A 21,114-nucleotide genomic window follows, 5' to 3' on the forward strand; every position below is an offset into this window, starting at 1 on the left:
TGCAATGGGGCTGCAGTGGGGCTGCAATGGGGCTGCAATGGGGTTGCAGTGGGGCTGCAGTGGGGCTGCAGTGGCATCACCGTGGGGTTGCAGTGGGGCAGCCGTGGGGCCACAATGGGGTTGCAATGGGGCTGCAGCGGGGCACGCAGCATCCATCCGGGCAACCGAGGCCGTGCCGGGCTGGAGTGACAGCTCAGCAGCCAATAGGAGTGTGTAGGCGTGGTCTCCCTGAGTCACGCCCCGCATCCAGGGGCGGGGCCAAGGGGGTCCAGCCAATCAGACAGGGGGGAGAGGCGGGGCGAGGGCGGCGGCGGGGGGGGGAGGGTCCCCGTTGACGTCAGCGGAGGGGATTCCCCGCGCGGCGGGGTGGGGGAGGGCAGGCTGCGGGGGGACGTTTTGGTGTCAAAAAGCCCGGATTTGGGTCTGCTGGGGGTGCTGGCACTGCCGGGGGGAACTGGGAGGGGCCCCGTCCGGGGGCTGGTTGGGGGACTGGGGTGTCCGCACCCCTAGAGGCCTTCCCTTAACTAATGAGGCGCCTCCATTGGTTATAATTAACTAATAATTAGCCATAATTAGCCCCAGCTTTTGGGGTGATAATTTCTGAGCAGGGAAATTATTATTATTATTATTATTATTATTATTATTATTATTACTCTTATTATTATTACTATTACCATTGTATCAGGACCAGTGGCAGGGGACACCAAGGCTGACAGCCCCCGGCACAGCACCAATGCCCATCCCAGCCATCCCCGTCCCTGGGGGTCTCGAAGCCCCCACCCCCCACCCCGAGCCATGTCGGGTACCAGTTGCCATGGGGATGCCGGAGGCACCTGGCTGCCATGGGGACACCGTTACCACGGCGACAGGGCGCAGGCAGGGATGGAGAGCACCAGAAGGATGCTCCTATGGGGGAGGGGGTCCGAGTCGTGGGGACCCCAAGTCCGTGATGGGGGGGAAGGCAGAGTCCGGCCCCAAGAGCATCTCCAGGGGAATGGGGCTGGAGATGCTGGGAAGGGGGCAGGGGGATTCCCCATGGGAGCTGCTGGTGCCCAGGGGGTGCGCAGGGCTGGCTCGGATCCCCTCGGCTGCTGCTTGGCCCCGCGCCCTCCTGCTCGGCCCGTCCTTGAGCCGAAAAGTGCAGCCGCAGGATTAATTAAACGAGGGAGCGCTGAGCGGCTGCCCTCTGTTATTGTAGGGCCTACACCAACCCACCAGGCAGCACTACGCGCCGACCTCTCCTTGACATCGCGGTGCCCGCTGACACTGCCGGGGAGACACGGCTGGACGTGGTGAAGTGAGCAACGATTTTAATTAAAAATTAATCCTTAACCAGCCTGGCCAACGCGGGAAGGGCTGGAGGATGATATCCTGGATGGCAGCCGTCAGTCCCCGGGGCCCTTTGAGCCCCATGGCTCGACAGGGCTCGCCGGCCCCAGCAGGGCTGCAGCCTCGCCATCCTATCCCCATCATCCCCTCCAGATGCCCCCCCGCAGCCCCCAGCTGGGGCCTGGCTCCCGGGGAGCAGGTTTAATTAGATCACAATCCTATTAGGGAGCTGCCCGCCCGCCTGCAGCTGGTAATCCCGTTAGGCATCCCCTAAATCCCAGCGCGCCGGGCTCCATCCCCAGGGAATGGCTCGGGGCGGGGGCTGGAGCAGCAGCAGCAGCCCCAGGAGCTGCCCCGCTGCTGGCATCACCCTGGCTGTCACACAGCCCTTGGGGACCTGCGTGGCACCACGTCCCCCCCAGGCAGCCGGGGGGGGGGGGCAATGCATGCAGTGCCCCCTCCCAGTGCCTCGGTGGCACCAGCTGGGATGTCACCACTCCAGGTTGGGGACAGCCACGTGTGGGGTGCCAGGAGGGGCAGCTCCGGGGTGGCAAAAAGGGGGCTGCGCCGCGGGGACCATCAGCAGGCTGCGGCCGCGCGGAGTCCTGGTGCTCCGGGGACAGGGGGACGGCCCCGGTGCCGCCCCCCCCTGCCCGAGTCCGCTCCACCGGCGGCATCAGCTGGTGCAGATGCTGTTGATGGAGGCGACGGCGGGGTCGACGAGCCCCAGCTCCTCCTGCTCGTTGACGCAGAGCTGGTACCCGCAGCCCTTGCGGCGGGGCAGCGAGCCCAGGCGCCCGGCGGGCTTGGCGCGGGGCGGCAGCAGGAAGCCGACGCTGCCGGCGATGAGCAGGTGCCAGATGCTGTGGATGTAGAAGTAGTTCTCCTCCGTCTCCACGAAGGCGTAGAGCAGCACAGCGGCCGCCGCGATCAGGGCCCCGGGGCACAGGTAGAAAGCCCAGCGCTTCCAGGTGGGCGGGTAGCAGTGGCGGCGGCGGATGGTGCGAGCCGTCTGCGTGGGGACAGCGGGGCATTGAGGGGGGGGCTGCGGACACCCCGATGGGGCAGCCGTGTCCCCCCTGCCCCCTCAGTCCCTGAGGGACCCCCGGTGGGGACGGGGATGCGCCCCAAGGTCCTTACCCAAGCGATGGCCATGATGCCCAAGGCGAAGAGGCTGGGTCCCAGCAGGTTCCAGAGCCCGTGGCGGTCCATCTGCAGGGCCATGGAGAGCAGCATGGCCCCCAGCAGGTACAGCACCTGTGGGGAGGCAAGGGGGGGGGCGTCAGGCTGGACCCTCACCCACCCGGGGATCCCTCCCCATCCTCGCACTCGCCTGCTTGACCACGGGCTGGAGCCGGGCCATGGCGATGACGGTGACCCAGACGGACATGAGGGAGCCCAGGAAATCGCAGAACTGCAGCACGTCGTAGTCCATGATGCAGAACACCACGATGCCCGGCTGGTCACAGGCGTGGTAAAACTGAGGGTGGGGAGAGATCAAAGGAGGTGAGAGCCGCCCCGCACAGCCCCAGCCCCTCGCCCGCCGCCCACATTCCCCACTCACGGTGGAGAAGAACATGGTGAAGATGTAGACGGCGGCTTCCAGGAGGTAGTGGCTGCGCACGGCGATGGCCACGGGAGGCACGAACATGACGTTGCTGAGGCAGAGCAGCAGCGTGGAGAGGAGCTGGAAGCCGTAGGAGAACGCCTCGGCGTTGTCCGTGCAGCCCCAGCCGTTCCAGCCTGCGGCCGGGAGAGCGCGGCCGTCACCCTGCAGCACCCACGGGGGCCGGGGGCAGCGGGGAAACCCCTTCCAGCACCCTCGGGGGGAGCCAGGCAGGGAGACTACGGGGTTATCTCACCGGCTTTGCACTCGCAGGCGGCGTACAGGTAGTTGTTGGTGCGCAGCAGCTTGCACTGCCCGTAGATGCCGCAGTCGTTGATGCAGGGCGAGAGGTAGGCGCGCAGGTAGACCTCGGCCGTCACGTTGGTGCAGGGCTCGAACCTGCCCCGCGGGGGGACGGGGTCAGCACGCGCCCGCCGTGCCCCTGGAGCAGCTCCCACCCCCGCCATGTCCCCATGCAGCCAGGTCTGCACCCCATGCACAAGGAGCACACGCAGCCCCGTTTGCTCGCACCAACACACCCCCAGGTGTGCCCACGGCACCGCCTGCACCCCCAGGCCCCACGGGGGACACCTGCGTGGCAGGGCTGGGAGCAGAGCCACAGACCTGGAGGGGTCCCACGAGACACCGAGCTGAGCCGGGGTGCGGAGCAGGCACCCCGAGGTGCGCACGAGCCCTTCCCAACCGCCAGCCGTGGCGACCCTCACCCAGCTCCATCCCCGTGCGCCCACCCAGCACCCGCACGGAGGGCTCCTACCCGTGCTCCGTGGCGCAGAGGGAGCGCAGGCTGAGGTACCAGCTGCCCGTCTGCGGGTAGGGGATGCGCAGGCGGCTGAGGCTGGCCGTGGCGTTGACGGAGAGCAGGAAGCCTGCCAGGGACTCTGCCGGCAGGGACAGCAGCCGTGAGGGGAGCCCCTCGTGGGGTACAGAGGGGTGCGGACCCCCCGGCGCACAGCAGGACGGGGGGGGCTGCCCAGCCTACCCGTCTCGCAGGTGACCGAGGCGTTGTCACCGGAGGCCAGCGGCACCTCGTGGTTCAGGCAGCCGAACACCGTCGCGTTCTCACCACGCAGGGAGCTCTGGCGGCAGAGGGGACACGGCCCTAAGCCAACTGGGGATGTCCCCTGCTGCGACAGCACCCTGACCCGTCCCCCACAACACCCAGCCCACCACCACGCACCCTAACCCACCGCTCCCAGCCCGCAGCCGTGACCCAGGAGCACCCCAAAGCCCGTCCCTCGCCCCGGTGCCCCCGCCCCAGCACCTCACCACGTTGAGCCGCAGCTCCAGGTTGAGCACCCCGCCGCTGTCCAGCACCGGCAGCAGGTTGATGACGAAGACGGCGGGGCGGTCGGGCGGCACCGACACGTTGGGCCCGAAGAAGATGTAGAAGTGGACGGAGAAGGTGTCCAGCTCGTTGCGCAGCGTGGGGCGGACGGGCCAGCAGCGCTCGCCGGCGGCAGAGGCGGGGACGGCGGCCAGCGGGCGCTTGGTGCCGTTGGGGCTGGCGGGAGGGGGGCTGTCCCCCAGCGCCAGCCCGCCCGCCGAGCCGAAGGAGTGGGGCATGTTCATGGAGGCGCTGGAGGGCAGGAAGGGCGGCCGGGACAGGCTGGGGCGGGAGCAGTCTGGGGGGAAGAGGCGTCAGACACGGCACCGCACGGACACCCCCCTGCCTCCCACCACAACTCCCTGCCTGCGTCCTGGTGCCTGACAATGCCACCGAGCATCCCAGTGTCACCGAGCATCCCAGAGCACACCAGCACCTCCCAGAGTGTCCCGAAGCATCCCTGAACCTCCCAGCATCCCAGAGCATCCCTGCACTTCCAAACACCCCAGGTAATCCCAAAGCATCCCAGCATCTCCCAGAGCACCTCTGCACCTCCCAGCATCCCAGTGTCCCAGCATCCCAAAGCACCCCAGTGTCCCAAAGCATCCCTGCACCTCCCAGCACCTCCCAGTGCCCCAAATCATCCCCCTGCCCCCAGGCCCCACAAGCACCCTCCAGCAGCCCCCCAAATCAACGCCGAGGCCGGGTCCCCTCACCCGTGAGCTGCACGATGACCTGGAAGGAGACGGCGCCCGGCGCCCCGGGGTGCCTCTCCACCAGCACGTAGTACCAGTGCTGCCAGAAGGGCAGGTCCAGTGCCAGCTGGCAGGGCGCGTGCTCCCGGCAGTCCAGCGCCGTGGAGTTGTGCAGCGGGGGGGCCTTGGCCCGCACCCGCAGCCACAGGGGGCAGCCCTCGGCCCCCCGGCACCGCAGCACCTCCACCAGCACGCGTGACGTGTAGCTGGGCACGAACACCCTGCGGGGACACCCGTGTCAGCCCCTGCCCCTCGGCGCGCGGAGAGGGGCTTGGGGGAGGCAAGGCAGAGGGATGGGGGGCCCTCGGGGACCCAACCGCCCCCCAAAAAAGGCTGCCCCCTCCTTGGCAGACTCCCGTCGAGCTCACTTGTAGAGGCAGGAGCGGTTGTGGGGGGCCATGCTCTGCTCGGAGGCGTAGCCGGGGTACAGCACGGCGATGTTGACCAGGCGCTGCACGATGAGCTGCGGCTGGAAGAGGTACTGGCACTCCTCGTAGAGACCCTGCGCCAGCCAGGCAGTCAGCACGGGGGCTTGGGGGGTCCCCAGCAGCGAACTGGGGTGCTGCCCGCCCTGGTACACCCCCTCCAGAGACGCCCAGGACCCCTGCCTGGCGGCGTGGTGATCCACGCGGGACACCCGCCCCACGTGCCGCCAGCCCCATAGGCCGGTCCGACCCCGCGTGCCCCAATTCCCACCCCAGCCCAAAGCCCCGCACCTTGACGGAGATCTTCCCCTCATCTTTGGGCAGGTGGGCAGCCAAAAACCAGTCCCCGGGCAGGGGGCTGGTGACGTTGAACACCCCCGTGGTGCGGTTGGGCAGCGTCCAGGTGAGGGTGAGCGCGAAGGAGCCAGGGACGGCCGTGTCCTTGGGGAAGTGCGTGCGCAGCGGGTTGATGACCGAGGGAGCCCCCGAGCGGAAATACCTGCAGGGGGCACGGCGATTAACGGGGTCCAGGTTCGGGGTGGTGGCATGGGGACATGCCGAGGGACACCAGGGGGCAGCGCCCGGCAGCAGGGACACGCTGTGCACTCACACGGTGATGCTACGGTCCGGGCAGTGGTCCCCGAAGGTGCCACCCTGCTCCTTGAAGGTGATGAGGTTCCAGACGGCGATGACCGTGTCCTCGGGGATGTGGAAGTGGAAGAGCTCGATGCTGGCAAAGGAGCGGAACGGGCTGAGCTTGCGCGGCGTGCGGGTGAAGTAGTCGGTCACAAAGAGCCCGTCTGCAGGGGAGACCCGAGGGGCAATCAGTGGGGCTGGGGGGGGGGGGCTCAGCACCCCTCCCGGCCCAGGCCCACCCCACAGGCTCTGAACATGCCCCAAAAGCATCAGTCCAGAGGCAGGAACCCCGCGCTGTGCCATCTGCCTTGTCCCCAGGGCTGGTGGCAGCTGTGCTCCGTGCCCGGCTCAGCAGGGAGGATTGGGGAGCAGCACGCCCCCCACACAGCCCCCCGGCTCTGCCCCGCTCGGCGGGGGAGGAAGGGTGCACAGATGCGTGCACATATGCACACGGGGGTGCTGCCTGCGTGCACGGCGAGGCGGAGGCGTGCACACCCACGCGTGGCTGCGCACAGCTCCGCGGCCGTGCAAGACGCTCCCTGCAGTCCTGCCCAAACATCCAGCACCCCGGGAGATTTCCAGGAGCCTTGGCAGCAGCGGGCAGGCAGATCCCTGGAGCTCCAGACAGGAGCTGTAACTTCACCCCGCCGCTGGGACGCCTGCCCAGCGCCAGCCTGGGAATCCCAGGCCTTATTCCCCAGGGATGCACCGAGGATGGGATGCTGCAAGCTGCCAGCAGAGCGGATGCCAGCAGAGGACGGGGCTGCGAGCAGCCCAAGGGACTCGTCCAGCTGGGAACTGGGAGAGCGGAGAAGAAGGGCTGCTTTGTACAGCCTGTGCCTGGCCGGGGGCGCGCGCGCGTGTGCTCGCGTGCACGTGTGTGTTTGTGCTGCGTGTGTGCAGCCCCAGCAGGCTGAGCCCCGACATGCATCTGCTCCCTCTCCTGGAACAAAGGCAGCTCCCCCTCCCCTTCCCCGGGCACGAAATGCCCGTCTGCGTGCGCGGGTACCCGACCCCAAATCCTCCGCCACGAACCCCCGAGCCTCTCCACGACACCCCCAGGGGACCGGAGCTCCGTGCCAGGGGGGTCCCCGGGGAGAAGAAGACCTCCAGGAGGGGTCCCCGTGCCCAGTCCCCCGGGACGAGGTTGGGGGAGGGGACCGGGGGCCAGGACGGAGCCCCCCAAGCCGGCGGGGCCCCGAGGCCGGATGCGCAGCCCCGGGGCTCAGCACCGCGGACAGCGCCCGCGGCCGGGGCTCAGCACCGGGGACAGCGCCCGCGGCCCCAAAGCGCCCCCGCCGCACACCTCGGGACCCCCTTCCCCTGTATCACCGCCCCACAGCGAGGCACCGCCGTGCCCCGCAGCGCGCTCCCTCCCCACGCAGCCCCGCGGGTGCCCCCGCAGCTCCCCATCCCCGCCGCCCCGCACCGCACGCACGCAGCCCCGCGCCCCCCCGCTCCTCGCGGATCCCGACCCCACCGACCACGACCCCTCGCGTGTCCCACCCCACGGCATCCCCCCGCTCCGTGCCGGCCCTACACGCTGCCCCCGAGATGGGGGGGTTCTCCCCCCCATTCCCCGCCGCGCCCCATTGCGCGGACTCCCCGCAGCGCGCCCCCCGCCCCCGTGCGCGCCCCCGAGACCCCCCGCGCGCCCCACGGCAGGCGGGCGCCGTGCCCCACGCCCCCCCCCTCCGTTCCCCACGCAGCGCAGCCCCGTGCCCACGCACCTCGCACCCCCACAGGATAACCATTCCCCCCCGTAGGATCACCGCACCCCCCGATAGGGTCACCGTGCCCCCTATTATGGGGTCGTGACTCCCACTATAGGGTCGTGCCCCCCATTACCGGGGCGGGCCCCCCCAGTAGGGGGCCCCTGACCCCCCCCGGCCCCGGGGCGCTCACCGGCGGGCGGCGGCAGGAGGAGGACGAGGAGGAGGAGGAAGAGGAGGAGGAGGAGGAGCAGCGGCGGCGGCCGCAGCGGGGGGCGGACGAGGGGGTCCCGGCGCCCCCGCCCCGCGCCGCCCCGCCGCCCCATGCCGCCCCGCCGCCGGCAGACCCGACGCGCGCCCGCGAGAATGACGTCACCCGGCGCGCCACGCCCCGGCCACGCCCTCCCCGAGCGGCCATTGGCTGTGCCGCGCGTCGATCGCCGCCCTCCGCGACTCGAGCGCTGATTGGTGCGGCGGCGGGGGGGCGGGGAGATCCCGGCGGCGCGCGCGCGCGCTCGGGTCGCGTGCGGGGCGGGACGGGGTGGTGCGAACCGGGATCGGGAACGGGATCGGCACGGGGGCTGGGACCGGGACCGGGACCGGGACCGGGACCGGGACCGGGACCGGGGTCGAGTTCGGCTCCGGGGCCGGGAGTCCCCCGAAAAGGGAACCTCTGGGAGCGGGCACTCCCCTACCACCCTCCTCCGGTACCGAGAAGCCCCCCCTGTACCGGCCACCTCCGGTACCGGGCACTCCCCGGACCCCCCCCCCGTTACCTCCCTCTCTCCGTACCGGGTATCTCCGGTACCGGGCACCCCCCCGGTCCGCCCCCCCCCGGTACCCGGCACACCCCCCGGTACCGGGTACCCCCCCCAGCTCCGGTGCCGCCATGGAGTTCCCTGCCGCGCTCTTCCCCTCCTACTTCGGCAGCGGCCCCCCCAGGGACGAGGCCGGCCCTGCGCCAGCTGCCGGCTGGGGGGAGCACGGGCAGGTGCTGGAGGCCGGGACCGGGCAGGTGAGGGGGGACGGGGAACGGGGGGGGGGGGGGGGTGACCGGGGATGGGGTACCGGTGCCGCCCTCACCTCCCCACCTCTGTCCCCGTACAGGTGCAGCCGCTGTTTGTGCCCCGCCGCAGCCGGCAGGGCGAGAGCTGGGAGCCCTGCGAAGCTGCTGCCGTGCCCCTGCTGCCACCCAACGACAGTGAGGACCTGGGGGGGTCTAGGGGGAGCCCCCAGCCCCAGGCACTGAGCCGCATCCTGGCACCTGGGCAGCCGTCCCTGCTGGTGTCCCGTCCCCACGGTGCCAGCCGTGCCCTGCTCTGTCCCCGCAGGCTGCTGGATGCCACCTCTGGTCCCCCAGGACATCCTGTACCGCGGCGTCCTGCGCAGGAAGCTGCGGGCAGGGAGGTCCGGAGCTGCGCTGGACTTCACCAAGCAGGTAGCCCCGAGGAGATGGGGCAGAGCCTGGCGGGGACCATGGCATCCCCACGCATCCTGACCCTGCCTTTCCCTCCCCGCACAGCTAGGCCACTTCTTTGTGGATCACCCAGAGGACGCCTTCGGCTCCCTGGGGCAGCTGCTGCACAAGAACTTCCACCTGGGTGACTCCAAGCTGAGGGTCAGTGCCTTTTTTTTTGGGGGGGGGGCTCCATCAGCTCCCCCCGGTTGCAGCCCTGACCTTCTCATCCCCGCAGAGACACTCTCGGGACACCACCATCCGCATGACAGCCCTGGTGGAGGACCTCAACCGGCTGGAGGCCAGGCGGTGAGTGCTCCCCGGGGACAGGGAACGGGGGGGCTCCTGCGGGACCCCCCCGCTGACGCCGGCTGTCCCCGCAGCGGCTGCCCGCGGCGTCACTTCGTCCCCCGGCTGCGCTGGTTCTCCCACCTGTGCCGCGACTGGCTCTTCGAGGTGCCGCTGGGGCTGCTGGCCGACTGCCTGCACGAGGAGCTGCTGCTGCAGTGGGCCGGGCTGCTCTTCGACGACAGCTCCACCGGGGGGGGCGCTGGCCTGGCTGCCCCCCCAGGAGCCGAGCGGGCGCGTGGGACGCCTGGTCTACCCCGGCGGGATGGCCATGAACCACCTCTGTATCCTTACCTGTGGGGCAGACAGGGGGGTGTCCCCTGGGGAGGTGGGGGGGTTGTGTGGCAGCGCCCTTAGCCGCCCCCCCCCCAGATTTCCAGGACGTGGTGCTGGAGGAGCAGCCCCGTGCCCGAGGCGCGCCGGCACAGTTTGAGCTCAACGGGCGCATCCGGCAAGTGGGTGCAGCACGAGTGGATGGAGAAGGTGAGCGCGCCCCGGGACCCTCACCCTGGGGTGACAACGTGGGGACCCTGCCCTCTCACCTGCCACCTCCTGTGTGTGTCCCCCAGATTTTGTGGGCGTCCGCTCCGACTATCACTGCGGAGTCTGGAGGGTGCCGGGCAGGGCGGGCGCTGCCCCCAGCCCACTGCAGGTCATCCGCACCGACGTGCCAGCCTCCTGCCTCACTGTCAGGTGGGTGCTGGGGAAACCGAGCTCGTGGGGGGCCCTGCTGCCACCACAGACCCCCCCCCTGTCCCCACGGTGATGCTGTCCCCCTGCCCCACAGCCCTCACCTCCCCGGGGAGCTGGCCGTCTGCACGCAGAGCGGATCCGTCTACCTCTGGAGCGTCGAGACGGGGTGAGATGGGGTGCTGCGGGCTGGACCCCCTGGTTTTGGGGTGCTGGGAGGTGGGGAGACCCCACCACAAGGGATCCTTCTGCTCAACATTTGCGCCCCTTTCTCCCCGCAGGCTGCAGCGGCTCCGCCACGACCCCCAGACCCTGTTTTTCCGGGACCACTCGCCCTGGCGCTGGAGCGACTTCACCGCCCACCCAAGGGTGCTGAGCTGCGCCGACCGCACCGGCATGCAGTGCCTGGATGCCCGGGTGAGCCTGGGACGGGGGTGTGGGGTCAGTGGGGAGGGGGTCCAGCACCCTGGGGTGCTGATGGCACCCTGCTCTGCCGCCACAGGCCCCCTCCAGCTGCCACTTCGACTTCTTCAAGGTGGGCGAGGAAGCCGGGTGCCAGCAGGGCGAGCGCGTGGTGCTGCCCCTGTACCTGGGCAGGGCTCACCCCTGCCAGCACCTCGTCACCACCCAGGTGAGTCCCCCCACAGCTGGGGGGCACGGCCCAGAACACCCCCACACCCCTTTAACACTGCCGATAACGGGCATCAAGGAGGGGAGCCCCGCTGAGCCGTGCCCCCCTCACAGTTCGCCGTGTACCTGATGGACGAGCGCCTGCCGCTGGTGCCCGTGCTGAAGTGGGCGCACATGATGAAGGACCCCCCTCTTTTCGCCCAGGTGGTGCCGGGGGGGCCCGGCAGGAACCATAAGGTGCTGCTGGGCACCTCCCACACCCAGGAGCTGCTGCTGCTGCAGTACACGGGTGAGAAGGCGGCAAGGGGGGGGGCATGGGGCTGACCACGGGCACCATGCCCGCCTCCCCGCGCGGTGCCACGGAGGGCAGGCTGATTTTTTGGGGGGGCACCTCCTTTTTCAGGGGGCAGCCGGTCGGCCTGCCAGCTGGTGGGGCCGCCGCAGAGGCTGCACAGCATCGCCGGCTGCCTGCCTCACCTCCCCGCGCAGCTCCCACACCGGCACCACTTGCTCCAGCAGCGCCTCGGTGCGCCCGCCGCCGGTGAGCCTCCCCGGGGGTCCTGGGGCCAAAGAGGGGATGTGGCCACCGGGTGATAACGCCGTGTCTGTCCCCGCAGGGCTGGCCGCTCTGCAGCACCAGCAGGGCGGGCAGGAGGCCCTGGTGGTCTTCCAGCTCTCCGAGGCCGGGGATGTCTTCTACCAGGCGCTGAGGCACGAGGCGGCGCCAGCACCCGCTCACCGCCAGGAGGAAGAGGAGGCGACGGCGGCCCCGGGCTCTTCCCCGCTGTTCGGCAGCGAGGAGGAAGATGAAGAAGAGCAGACCTTCTACCTGTCCAACCTGGAGGTGATAATCAACGACGAGGAGGAGGAGGAGGAGGTGGGCACGCCGGTGGCCACGGAGGAAGCCGAACACCCCGCCGAGCCTCGTGCCAGCCCCCAGCCCCCCCCCAGCCGTGCCCAGCCCGGCCGCTGCCCTGCGGTACCGCCGCTGGCTGCGGGCCATGCTGAGGGTTTGGGGGGGCTCCCCGCAGCACGCCTGCCCCCCGGGACCCCCCAGCATCAGCAAGCGGCGCCTCTTCACTCGCAAGGAGCTGGCGGCGCCCGCAGAGCCCAGCACCCTGCACCGCCAGCTGCGGCAGCGGCTGCGCCAGGCCATGCGCCTCGGGGAGCGCATCCAGCGCTGGGACACAGCCCCTGAGCCCCCCGGACCCCCACCACCGCCTCCCCCCGAGCCCGATGCCCTGAGTGCCCGGCTGACGGCGGCCTGGGGGGGCGAGTGGGGGTCCGGGGCAGCGGGCAGCAGCCTGGCACAGAGGCGGCAGGCACTGCGGGAGCGGCGGCGGCGGCAGAAGGCGGCGCGGGCTCACCGCAGCCTCTCAGCCAGCTTCACCTCCTCCATCACCTACCAGTCCGAGCTGTCCGAGCTCAGCGACGCGGGCCCCCCGCGCTCGCCCCCCTCATCCACCCCCCAGGAGGTGCCGGGGGTCTCCCCTCCGGCCGCCCCCTCCCCGCCGGCCCCCGTGGAGCCCATGCTGTCCTCACAGGAGCTGCGCTCCCGGGGGATCCCCAAGGAGCGGCGGCGCACACTGCGGGACTACCTGTCGGTGTGGGCCGAGGGGTCCCAGGACCCCCCCGAGCCCCCCAGCACCCCGGGGACGCCCCTCTGCATCCCCTCCTCCCAGAGCCAGCTCTCCTCCGCCTCGCAGCCCCCCCGCCGCAAGCGCCCCCGCATGGGCTTCTGAGCCAGCAGCAAATAAAGCCCTAATGGCACAGCCCTGGATCTGTATCTTTTTTTGGGGGGGGACACCCACGCGTGACCGTGGTGGGGGTGGAGTGGGGGGACCGCCCACAGCGCCCCCCCCCAGAGGGGGGACTGAGCAATGTGCACTGCACGGATCCGGCTGGGTGCCCGCAGCGTGCCACGTCTGGGCGACCCACCCCAGGTCACGCGTGGGTGCAGGGGACGGAGCGCGGGTGCTTTAAGGCGCGGGGGGGGCGTGGCGGAAGCCGGGGGGACGTGGGGGGGCGGGGACGGGGACGTGGGGGGGCGGGGACGCGGACGCGCGCGCCATGGCGGCGGCGGTGCTCGCGCGTGGGTGGGCGCGCGCCTGGGTGGCGGGGGCGCGCCTGGGGCAGGTGGGCACCCGTAGGGTGGGCGCGCGTGGGATAAAGGGGGAGGAAAGGGGGGCGGGGGTGGGGTAAGGGGGGCGGGTGGTGGGTCCTGCTCCCACTTCCTCACCAGTGCAAAGTCCACGAGTGGGCGTGCACATATACACGCACAGCCCCCCCGCAGAGTGGGGACCCACGCAAGTCCCCCACGTCACCAGCTTCCCCCCCCATGCCCGCCCCCTGTTGCCCCCCACGTGTCCATGTTCCCCCCTGCCATGTCCCTGTGTCCCCCTCCCCACGCGTGCCCGGTTGTCACGCCCCCCCCCCCCGTGTGCCCCCAGCGCCCCCACAGCGGGCAGGACGGGGAGGTGGGCAAGGCACAGCGGGCGGCCGCCGGGGCGGGCACGGAGCCCACCATCTTCAGCAGGATCATCGCCCGCACCGTGCCGGCCACCATCCTCTACGAGGACGACAAGGTAAGGGGGCAGCAGGGACACGCGTGGACCCCCCTCCCCCCGTGGGCTGGTTCCCATGGGGGTGCGAGGGTCTCACGGCGCTGCACCCCCTCTCCGCAGTGCCTGGCCTTCCGCGACGTGGCCCCGCAGGCGCCCGTCCACTTCTTGGTGATCCCCAAGCGCCCCATCCCGCGGCTGAGCTGCGTGGAACCCCAGGATGCCCAGGTGAGTGGGGGTTTGGGGACACGAGTGGGGACAGGGGACACGCAGGGCTGAGCCTCCCGCCCCTTCCCTGCAGCTCCTGGGGCACCTGATGGTGGTGGCGGCGCGCATGGCGAAGGCGGAGGGGCTGGAGGACGGATACCGGCTGGGTGAGTCGGGGGGGGGGTCCCCTCCCCTGTGTCACCTCCCCGCTGCCACCCCATGGGTGACACGCCCATGCTGACCCCCATCCCTCTCCTGGCAGTGATCAACGACGGGAAGCACGGCGCCCAGTCCGTCTACCACCTGCACCTTCACGTGCTGGGGGGGCGGCAGATGGGCTGGCCCCCCGGCTGAGCCCCCCGGGTCACCCCCCCAATAAAGCTGCTCGGGTACCTGCAGTGGCTTGCTTGGCTCTGTTTTTTGGGGATGGCCCCAGTGCTCCCGGGGGTTGGTGGAGGCTGTGCTGCCTCTTATCTCAGCCTCCACACGAGCGGGCCTCCACTGTGAGATCCTCCCCATGCACACCACAGAGTGCAAAATGCTGCACTGCACACCTCAGACCCCATGTGCAAGCACCACTCTGCAAAATGTTGTGTTGCACACCCCAGGCCCCCTGTGCATGCACAATGCACGATGCATTGGACACCCCAGCCCCCCCCCCCCCCCCCACATGTATGCACCACTGTGCAAACTCTTGCATTGCACACCCCAGCCCCCCCGTGCATGCACCACTGTGCAAAAAACACCACGCTGCACACCCTCTGTGCAGGCACCACTGTGCACAACACGTTGCATTGCGTGCCTCATGTCCCCCCATGGTGCATGCACCACCGTGCAGGACGCATCACATCGCACACCTCAGAACCTGTGCAACACATTCACAGCACCGTACCCACACGGCGGCACCAGGCCACACGGCCACGTGCCGGGCAGCAGCGGGGCCACGGCCGGGCGTCCGTCGGCTCCCTGCCCCGTGCCTCCTGCTCCGGCCGCTGCTAAATTTAGCGTGGGGCCGGCGCTGGCGCAGCGTGCAGCCCACCTGGCACCGCGGCGCGGCCGCCTGGGCCCCCGCCAGGCGCGCAGGGACCGCAGCCGCCGGGGATAATGTGGGGTCTGTTCGGCTGGGTGTCCCTGCTTGCTGCTGTTGGGGCCCGGCTGGGGGGCTCAGCGGGGCATGGGGGGTCCCTGCTCTCTGCAGAACCCTCGCAGCCATCGCAGGCCCCTGCTCCTGAGCACCCCGTTAGTGGGAGCTCCCCAGAAGCTGCACTGGCCCCTGATAGACGGGGGGGGGGAGGTGTGGAATAAGGAGGGGGGACTACCCCTGCCCCGGGGGGCCCCCCTAAAGCATGCATGCAGGTACATTAGCATTGTGCCCCCCCTCTGTGCCGGGGCGGGCGGGGGGCCCAGGGTTGTTTTCGTTCCCCAGCCAAGGACTATCACAAATGACGCAAGTTTCCCAAAGAGATCAAGAGGGGGGGGGGGGAGGAGGGGGGTGGATGTGTCAGCAACACGCCGCGCCCAGATGTGCTCCAGCTCCCGCTGCCGGGCCCCAAGCACAGGGCTCCCCGCGGGGTGTGAGGGGGCTGCTGCTGCCCCGGAGCAGAGGCATGTCCCCGGGGGGGGGGGGGGGGGAAACCGAGGCTAAGGGCACGGCGCAGGGGCCTCTCTGCTCACCCCCAACCCCAGGCACGTGTGCGTGCCCCCCCGCCGCTCCTCTCCCCGCAGCTGCTCGGCAGATGGGCTCGCAGCAGACGCAGCCCCGGGCCCCTCCGCAGGGCTGCCGGCACGGACGGCCCCCGCTTCCCCGCCCCGACGGCTTGGCCCGGAGCCGAGCTCCCGGGGCGGGACCGTCCCCGCTGGGCCGCGGGGGTGAGACGCGAGGCCGGCCAGGATAAACAGAGGCCCCAGCGCCGGCAGCGCGGTGGCCCGGCCGGCGCACACCGCAAAGCGCTGCAATAACAGCCCGGGGGCCGCCGCCGTCAAAGGGCCCTTCTTCTGCACGGCGCCCGTCGAGGCTAAAGGGGCTGGGCGGGGGGGCGGAGAGCGGGGCTGGCGTCCTGCAGGCTCGGGGGGGGGGGGCAGAACGGGCTCTGCCCTGCCTATCCCGGGCCGCCACCGCCCGCCCCGAGGCGCGCAGCGGGCGCAGGGCGCACCCCGGCCGCCCCCTCTGGGCTCCGGCACCGCACGTGGACGGAGCGCGCGCGCGCGCCGCTGGCCACGCCCCCAACCACGCCTCCTTTACCCCATCGGCCACGCCCCCTTGCCCATCTCCCGCCGCTTTGCCCCACTCTGTCCCCGCCCCCCGAGGCTCTCCGCCAATGGGAGGCGCCCCGGCGCTCGGCTCCGCCAATCAGCTGGCGAGGATGGCGTCTGCCGTCCCCATGGAGACGGAGCGGGGCGCGGGAGGGGAGCCCCCGGCGCCGGCCATGGAGCCCGGAGCGCGGCGGGGGACGGAGACCCCCCGGGGGTGGGCACCGGGGGGGCAGCGGGGAGGGGGCCCGGGGGTGCTGGGGTGGGACCGGGGGGGTGTTGGAGGGGGGTCCCCGGGTCTTGGGGGCAGCTGGGGCTAGGGTCACCAAGGAGGCAGGGGTCACCGAGGGGGCACTGGGGGATGTGACCCCGCTGTCTGTCCCGTCTCTCCGTCTGTCCCCATGCGCAGGGTGGCTCTGACTGGCTGCGTGCCCCCAGGGCATGGGGGGGACCCTGGGGATGTGCCCCCTCCATGCACGGTGAGGATCCAGGGGGACGTGCTGCTGCCCATGGTGGCCCCGTGCCATGGGGAAACGGCCAAGGAGCCCCCCAGGGTGGTGGTGGATGGGGGCGAGGAGCACCAGGAGATGCTGGAGATGGACAAGGAGCACCAGGAGGAGCTGGTGGCCACGGCTGAGGAGGTCCCGAAGGTGTTGGCCATGGCCAAGGAGCCCACAGAGGTGTTGGCCCCGATGCCCGTGGAGGAGCCAAGGCAGGTCGTGCCCCGTGGGAGCTGCTTGATCCACAACTGGCAGGAGGAGGTAACCCCTCAGAGCGGCCTGGGGGGGCTGCAAGGTCCCCTGGTCTTCATAGGTGTGGCAGGGGACAGCGTGTGCTTAGGTGGGGTCAACACACCTGGGGGGCTCGGGGAGGGGTTGGTGCCAACCAGGGGAGGTGCTGGTGCCACACCGTGTCCCCAGAGAGCCACCAACCACCTGGACCGCGTGCTGGTGCCGGAGATGGGCAGCGAGGGCTTTGTCCACCGGCACGGCCACCGCGGGCTGCTGACCCGCCAGCCACCAGACCAGCCGCCCCCCAGCACCACCACCAAGCACGCCTTCCGCCCACCCCACAGTGTCCCCATGCTGGCAAGAGGTGAGGCTGGGGGTCCCCACCCCAAAAAACAACGGGGGAGCGAGGTGCCTAGGGGCTCACAGCGGTGCTGAGGGTGCTGCCTCCCCGCAGGGCAGCGGGAGGCCACGCTGGAGCTGATGCTGTACCAGAAGTACAGGTGAGCCTGCCCCTCCCTGTCCCCAAGGGTGGTCCCTGTGCCTGGGGACCCCAAAATTGGGCAGTGGGGGGGTCCTGCAGGCAGGAGCTGCTAGAGGAGGCCTGCCCACCGCGTGCGCCCATGGAGCGGCTCTCCACCACGCACCGGGATTTCCAGGCGGGGGGCTTCCAGCCCACGCCGCTGCCCAGCACCCAGGTACCCACCCCACACCTCGCACCCCACGACGGGGCTCTGAGCACGCCGCCCCCCTCCCCGGCTGACACAGGGGCTCCCCTTTTCCACCGCAGCCCCACAACTACCACACGGAGCAGCCCCGCAGCTTCTGGCTGGAGCAAGCCCGCAGCATACCTGTGAGCACCCGCAACCTGCCCTGCCCCCGGGGACAGCACCCCCTGCTCACGGGGGGTCCCCACATCCCTCCCCTCCAGGGCGTCACCTGCATCCGCACCGGGGACAGCCCCTTTCGGAGGAACGCCGCCTTCTCTACCCCCATCACCGAGTACCTGCAGCAGCCCCTGCCCCACGTCACCGAAAGCTACGGGGTCTGGCCGAGCAAGTAATAAAGAGCAGGCGGTGTCCCTGCGCTGCCACCCAACCCCGTCCCTGCGACCCTGTGCACCTTGGCTGTCCTCGGGGCAGGCTGTGGGACCCCGACAACCAACCCCTGCTGGAAGCCACCACCACGTCCCCAGGGATGTGTCCTCTCCCCGTGCCCGCGGTGGGTGACACATGTCCCCGTCCCCATCCCCAGCAGGGCTCTGGGCACAGCCAGCACCAAGCTCGGAGCCCCCAAAGCAGACAGCGGTGCTGGGGGCAGTTTGTATTTCAACAAAATAGTCTGCGCGGACGCCTATATTTACACCTGGGGAGGGGGTATTTACAGGACCCGGGGGGGGAGGGCTATGTACAGGGGAAAGGGGGGGGCACAGGTGGGAGCAGCAGGGTCTGAACCTGCCCCGCTCCCTTTGCCCCCCCCCGGGGAGGGGGTGACACGGGTGCAACAAGAGGCTGAGTACTGGAAAGAGAAGGCAAAGTGCCCTGCGGGGCAGCCAGGCCCCAGGGGAAGGCTCAGAGCCCGCCGAGCCGAGGGGTTTTTGGGGGGCTGAGGAGGGGGATCGGGACCACGAGAGGCTTTGGGGAGGGGGGTGTTGGGGGTCAAGGCCGGTCCCCCCGCTCCGTGGGGCAGCGGGAGGCTCGGGAAGGCTTTGCTGGTGCTGATGGGGGGGGGACAGGCAGTGCCGTGGCCGCTGCACGCCGCACGCCCAAACCTGCTCCGGTGCGCCCCAGGGGCACGGGGGGTTGGGGGCTGCGCCGGGCTCAGACGACTTTGGGGTCTTTCCTCTCGCCCAGCAGCCAGTAGGTCCGCATCTTCCCCTTGCCCTGGGGGTGGAAGGCAGTGGTCAGACCCCCCCATGGACCCCAGCCCCCCCGGGGGGGGGGGGGGGCTTTGGGGGTGTCTGGCACCCGGCACCCTCACCTTCATCTCCACGTCTCCGCGCAGCTCCAGCTCGAAGCAGCCAAACTCATCCAGGACTTCTTTGGTGGTGGAGGAGACGTGGATCTTCAGGGCTGGGGGCGCAAGGTGGGGGGACAATAAGGATGTGGCCGGTGCTGGCAGCAGGATGGGACCCACGGGGCTCATCCCCGAGGCCGGGCACTGCCGTCCCCGTGGCTCACCCTGCCCGTTGGACTCCATGCGGGACGCCGTGTTCACCGTGTCCCCGAAGAGGCAGTACCGCGGCATCTTCAGCCCCACCACTCCTGCGCACACGGGGCCTGGGGAGGGGACAGGGGACACGCTCAGGCCGGGACGGGGGGCACGGGGGGCACGCAGGCAGCATCCACCAGGCTCACCGGTGTGGATGCCGATGCGCAGGCGCAGCTGGTCGTTGGGCCGGTGGCGGATCTTGAAGGTTTTGACGGCCTCCAGCAGGGCCAGCGCCATGCGGACGATCTCGTGGGCGTGCAGCTTGCCGTTGCGCACCGGCAGCCCCGACACCACCATGTAGGCGTCCCCGATGGTCTCCACCTGCACGGCACCGGGGACATGGGGGGCTCGGCTCGCCCTCGCTGCCTCCTCCTCGCCCCCTTCCCCGCGCCCCTCACCTTGTACACGTCGAAGTTGTCGATGATGGCGTCGAAGCACGTGTAGAGGTCGTTCAGCAGCGTCACAACCTGCGAGGAGCAGGGATTTGGCCCCAGCCCCAGCGATGGCGCTGGTGGTGGTGATGGGACACACACACACGCAAACCCCCCTGCCCGCCCCCAGCCGTGCTGCCCACCTGCATGGGGGTGCTCTCGGCCGACAGCGCGGTGAAGCCCACGATGTCGCTGAAGTAGATGGTGACGCTGTCGAAAGCCTCGGCTCGCACCGTCTCCCCGCGCTTCAGCTGCTCCGCCACGGAGCTGCCGGGGGAAAAGGGGACAGTGGGTGCCGGGGGGACACCAACACGACGGGTGCCCCCTCCCCAAAATCCCACAGCCCATCGTCCCCGCTCCCCCTTGCCAACAGCGGCATGGGGAGCTGGCGGGCACCCCGGCCCCGCGGCAGCCCCCAGCCCCATCTCGCCCCCGCTCACTGGGGCAGGATCTGGTACAGCAGGTTCTCCGCCTTGCGCTTCTCCTCCAGGTAGGCTTGCGTGCGCTCCTCCACCAGCTTCTCCAGGTTGTTGGCGTACTGCTCCATGCGCGACAGCAGGTTGTCCAGGATGCTGGTGCTGCCCTCCCTGCAGGGACACGGACGCCGGCGGTGGGGACACACACACACACACCCCGTGGGACCCCCCGCCCGCCCCAGGCTTTGCCCGCAGCACCCACTTGTTGAATCTGCGGATGAAGATCTTGATCTGCCCGAAGTCGGGGCGCTCGGCTGGCTCCTGCACCCAGCAGCGCTCCATCAGCACCGCCAGCTCCTCGCTGTGCACCCCGATGTCGATGGAGGGGCGGAAGAACGGCTTCTGGCTGTTGCGCACCTTCTGCACGATCTCTGCCCGGGGAGCAAGGGATGATGGCCATGAATCCCCCCAAAAATCCACCCCACCCCATAACCTGCCCTGGCCCCCCAAACCTTTGGGGCTCAGGTCCATGCCCTCGATGTAGAAGGGGCCGTTGCGCAGGGCGATCTCCTGCACGATGATGCCGAAGCTGTAGACGTCAGCTTTCTGCATGCCCTGCGGGGGCAGACGGCCCTTCTGCAGCAGCTCCGGGGCCGTCCACAGCTTCTCTGGGGGGACACGGCCACGGGACGGTGAGACAGGGCCACCCCATGTCCCCACCACCCGTGTCCCTGTCCCCTGCGGCGGGCGCTCACTGGCGTAGAGGGCGTGCGTGTCCTCGCCGTCGCAGGGCGATCGGAAGCTGGCCAGCCCGTAGTCGGTGATCTTCAGCACGAAGCGGCTGTCCACCACGCAGTTGGAGGACTTGAGGCTGCCGTGGTGCCCGATGATGCTGTTGTGCAGGAAGGCCATTCCCTGGGGCGGACAGACAGACGGACGCGGTGAGGTTGGCAGCCTTCCCTCCCCAGCATCCCCCCGTCCCAGCCGTGCGCCCGGCGCGGGTACCTTGACGATGTCGTTGATGAGCGAGTAGCGAAACATCCAGTCCAGGTTGATGCTCTCGTTCTCCAGGATGTCCTGGGGGAGGGAGCACGCCAAGCGCCGGGACGGTGGCACCGGCACCACCCTCACAGGGTCCCCACGGCCACCCCATCCCCGAAATCGGAGCCCCCCCTTCCCCAGCTCACCCGACCCCCCCATGTCCACCCCGCTCGCCCCCCTTACCTGCAGGCTGCCCCGGGGGCAGTACTCGGTGACGATGCAGATGTTGGGGGGGTCGATGCACGCCCCGATGAAGCGCGTCAGGTGGTTGAACTGGATGTCCCGCATCTGGGGGGGGACAGGCAGCGTCTGGTGCCCCTGCTCCCCAGTGTGCCAC

General features: G+C 70.3%; 5 protein-coding genes across 5 annotated transcripts; 3 read left to right on the forward strand and 2 right to left on the reverse strand.

The window, feature by feature from the left end:
• Positions 1-1,974: 1,974 nt before the first annotated feature.
• Positions 1,975-8,181, reverse strand: LOC118158723 (transmembrane protein 8B-like). Its single transcript, XM_035313403.1, has 13 exons — positions 8,002-8,181; positions 6,071-6,260; positions 5,752-5,959; positions 5,404-5,537; positions 4,997-5,256; positions 4,223-4,578; positions 3,936-4,032; positions 3,711-3,834; positions 3,192-3,334; positions 2,894-3,072; positions 2,663-2,809; positions 2,470-2,586; positions 1,975-2,341 (listed from the first exon to the last, which is right to left on the reverse strand). The coding sequence occupies exons 1-13, from the start codon at positions 8,132-8,134 to the stop codon at positions 2,006-2,008; spliced, it is 2,424 nt and encodes an 807-aa protein (XP_035169294.1). The 5' UTR covers positions 8,135-8,181; the 3' UTR covers positions 1,975-2,005.
• A 468-nt stretch (positions 8,182-8,649) lies between these two features.
• LOC118158722 (TATA box-binding protein-associated factor, RNA polymerase I, subunit C-like) lies at positions 8,650-12,693 on the forward strand. Its single transcript, XM_035313402.1, is given in 16 exon segments — positions 8,650-8,823; positions 8,916-9,009; positions 9,140-9,246; positions 9,331-9,426; positions 9,503-9,573; positions 9,648-9,804; positions 9,806-9,896; positions 9,985-10,095; positions 10,182-10,305; positions 10,400-10,471; positions 10,584-10,719; positions 10,805-10,933; positions 11,047-11,221; positions 11,336-11,473; positions 11,550-11,884; positions 11,886-12,693. Coding segments are annotated over 16 exon segments (2,751 nt in total). The 5' UTR covers positions 8,650-8,697; the 3' UTR covers positions 12,675-12,693.
• Positions 12,694-12,982: 289 nt separating this feature from the next.
• On the forward strand, positions 12,983-14,098 carry LOC118158726 (histidine triad nucleotide-binding protein 2, mitochondrial-like). The gene is made up of 5 exons (XM_035313407.1): positions 12,983-13,068; positions 13,383-13,517; positions 13,617-13,721; positions 13,795-13,867; positions 13,963-14,098. The coding sequence occupies exons 1-5, from the start codon at positions 13,003-13,005 to the stop codon at positions 14,052-14,054; spliced, it is 471 nt and encodes a 156-aa protein (XP_035169298.1). The 5' UTR covers positions 12,983-13,002; the 3' UTR covers positions 14,055-14,098.
• A 2,456-nt stretch (positions 14,099-16,554) lies between these two features.
• LOC118158725 (sperm-associated antigen 8-like) lies at positions 16,555-17,768 on the forward strand. Its single transcript, XM_035313406.1, has 6 exons — positions 16,555-16,711; positions 16,871-17,045; positions 17,136-17,181; positions 17,262-17,376; positions 17,469-17,531; positions 17,610-17,768. Exons 1-6 carry the CDS (start codon positions 16,610-16,612, stop codon positions 17,739-17,741), a joined length of 633 nt encoding a protein of 210 aa, XP_035169297.1. The 5' UTR covers positions 16,555-16,609; the 3' UTR covers positions 17,742-17,768.
• A 218-nt stretch (positions 17,769-17,986) lies between these two features.
• Positions 17,987-21,095, reverse strand: LOC118158724 (atrial natriuretic peptide receptor 2-like). Its single transcript, XM_035313404.1, has 12 exons — positions 20,961-21,095; positions 20,742-20,813; positions 20,492-20,651; positions 20,249-20,404; positions 19,999-20,167; positions 19,761-19,907; positions 19,464-19,587; positions 19,288-19,356; positions 19,036-19,210; positions 18,859-18,957; positions 18,659-18,750; positions 17,987-18,561 (listed from the first exon to the last, which is right to left on the reverse strand). The coding sequence occupies exons 1-12, from the start codon at positions 21,063-21,065 to the stop codon at positions 18,499-18,501; spliced, it is 1,431 nt and encodes a 476-aa protein (XP_035169295.1). The 5' UTR covers positions 21,066-21,095; the 3' UTR covers positions 17,987-18,498.
• Between the last annotated feature and the right edge of the window lie 19 nt (positions 21,096-21,114).

This window comes from Oxyura jamaicensis (genome assembly GCF_011077185.1).
Source record: "Oxyura jamaicensis isolate SHBP4307 breed ruddy duck chromosome Z unlocalized genomic scaffold, BPBGC_Ojam_1.0 oxyZ_random_OJ77442, whole genome shotgun sequence".
NCBI lineage: Eukaryota > Metazoa > Chordata > Aves > Anseriformes > Anatidae > Oxyura > Oxyura jamaicensis.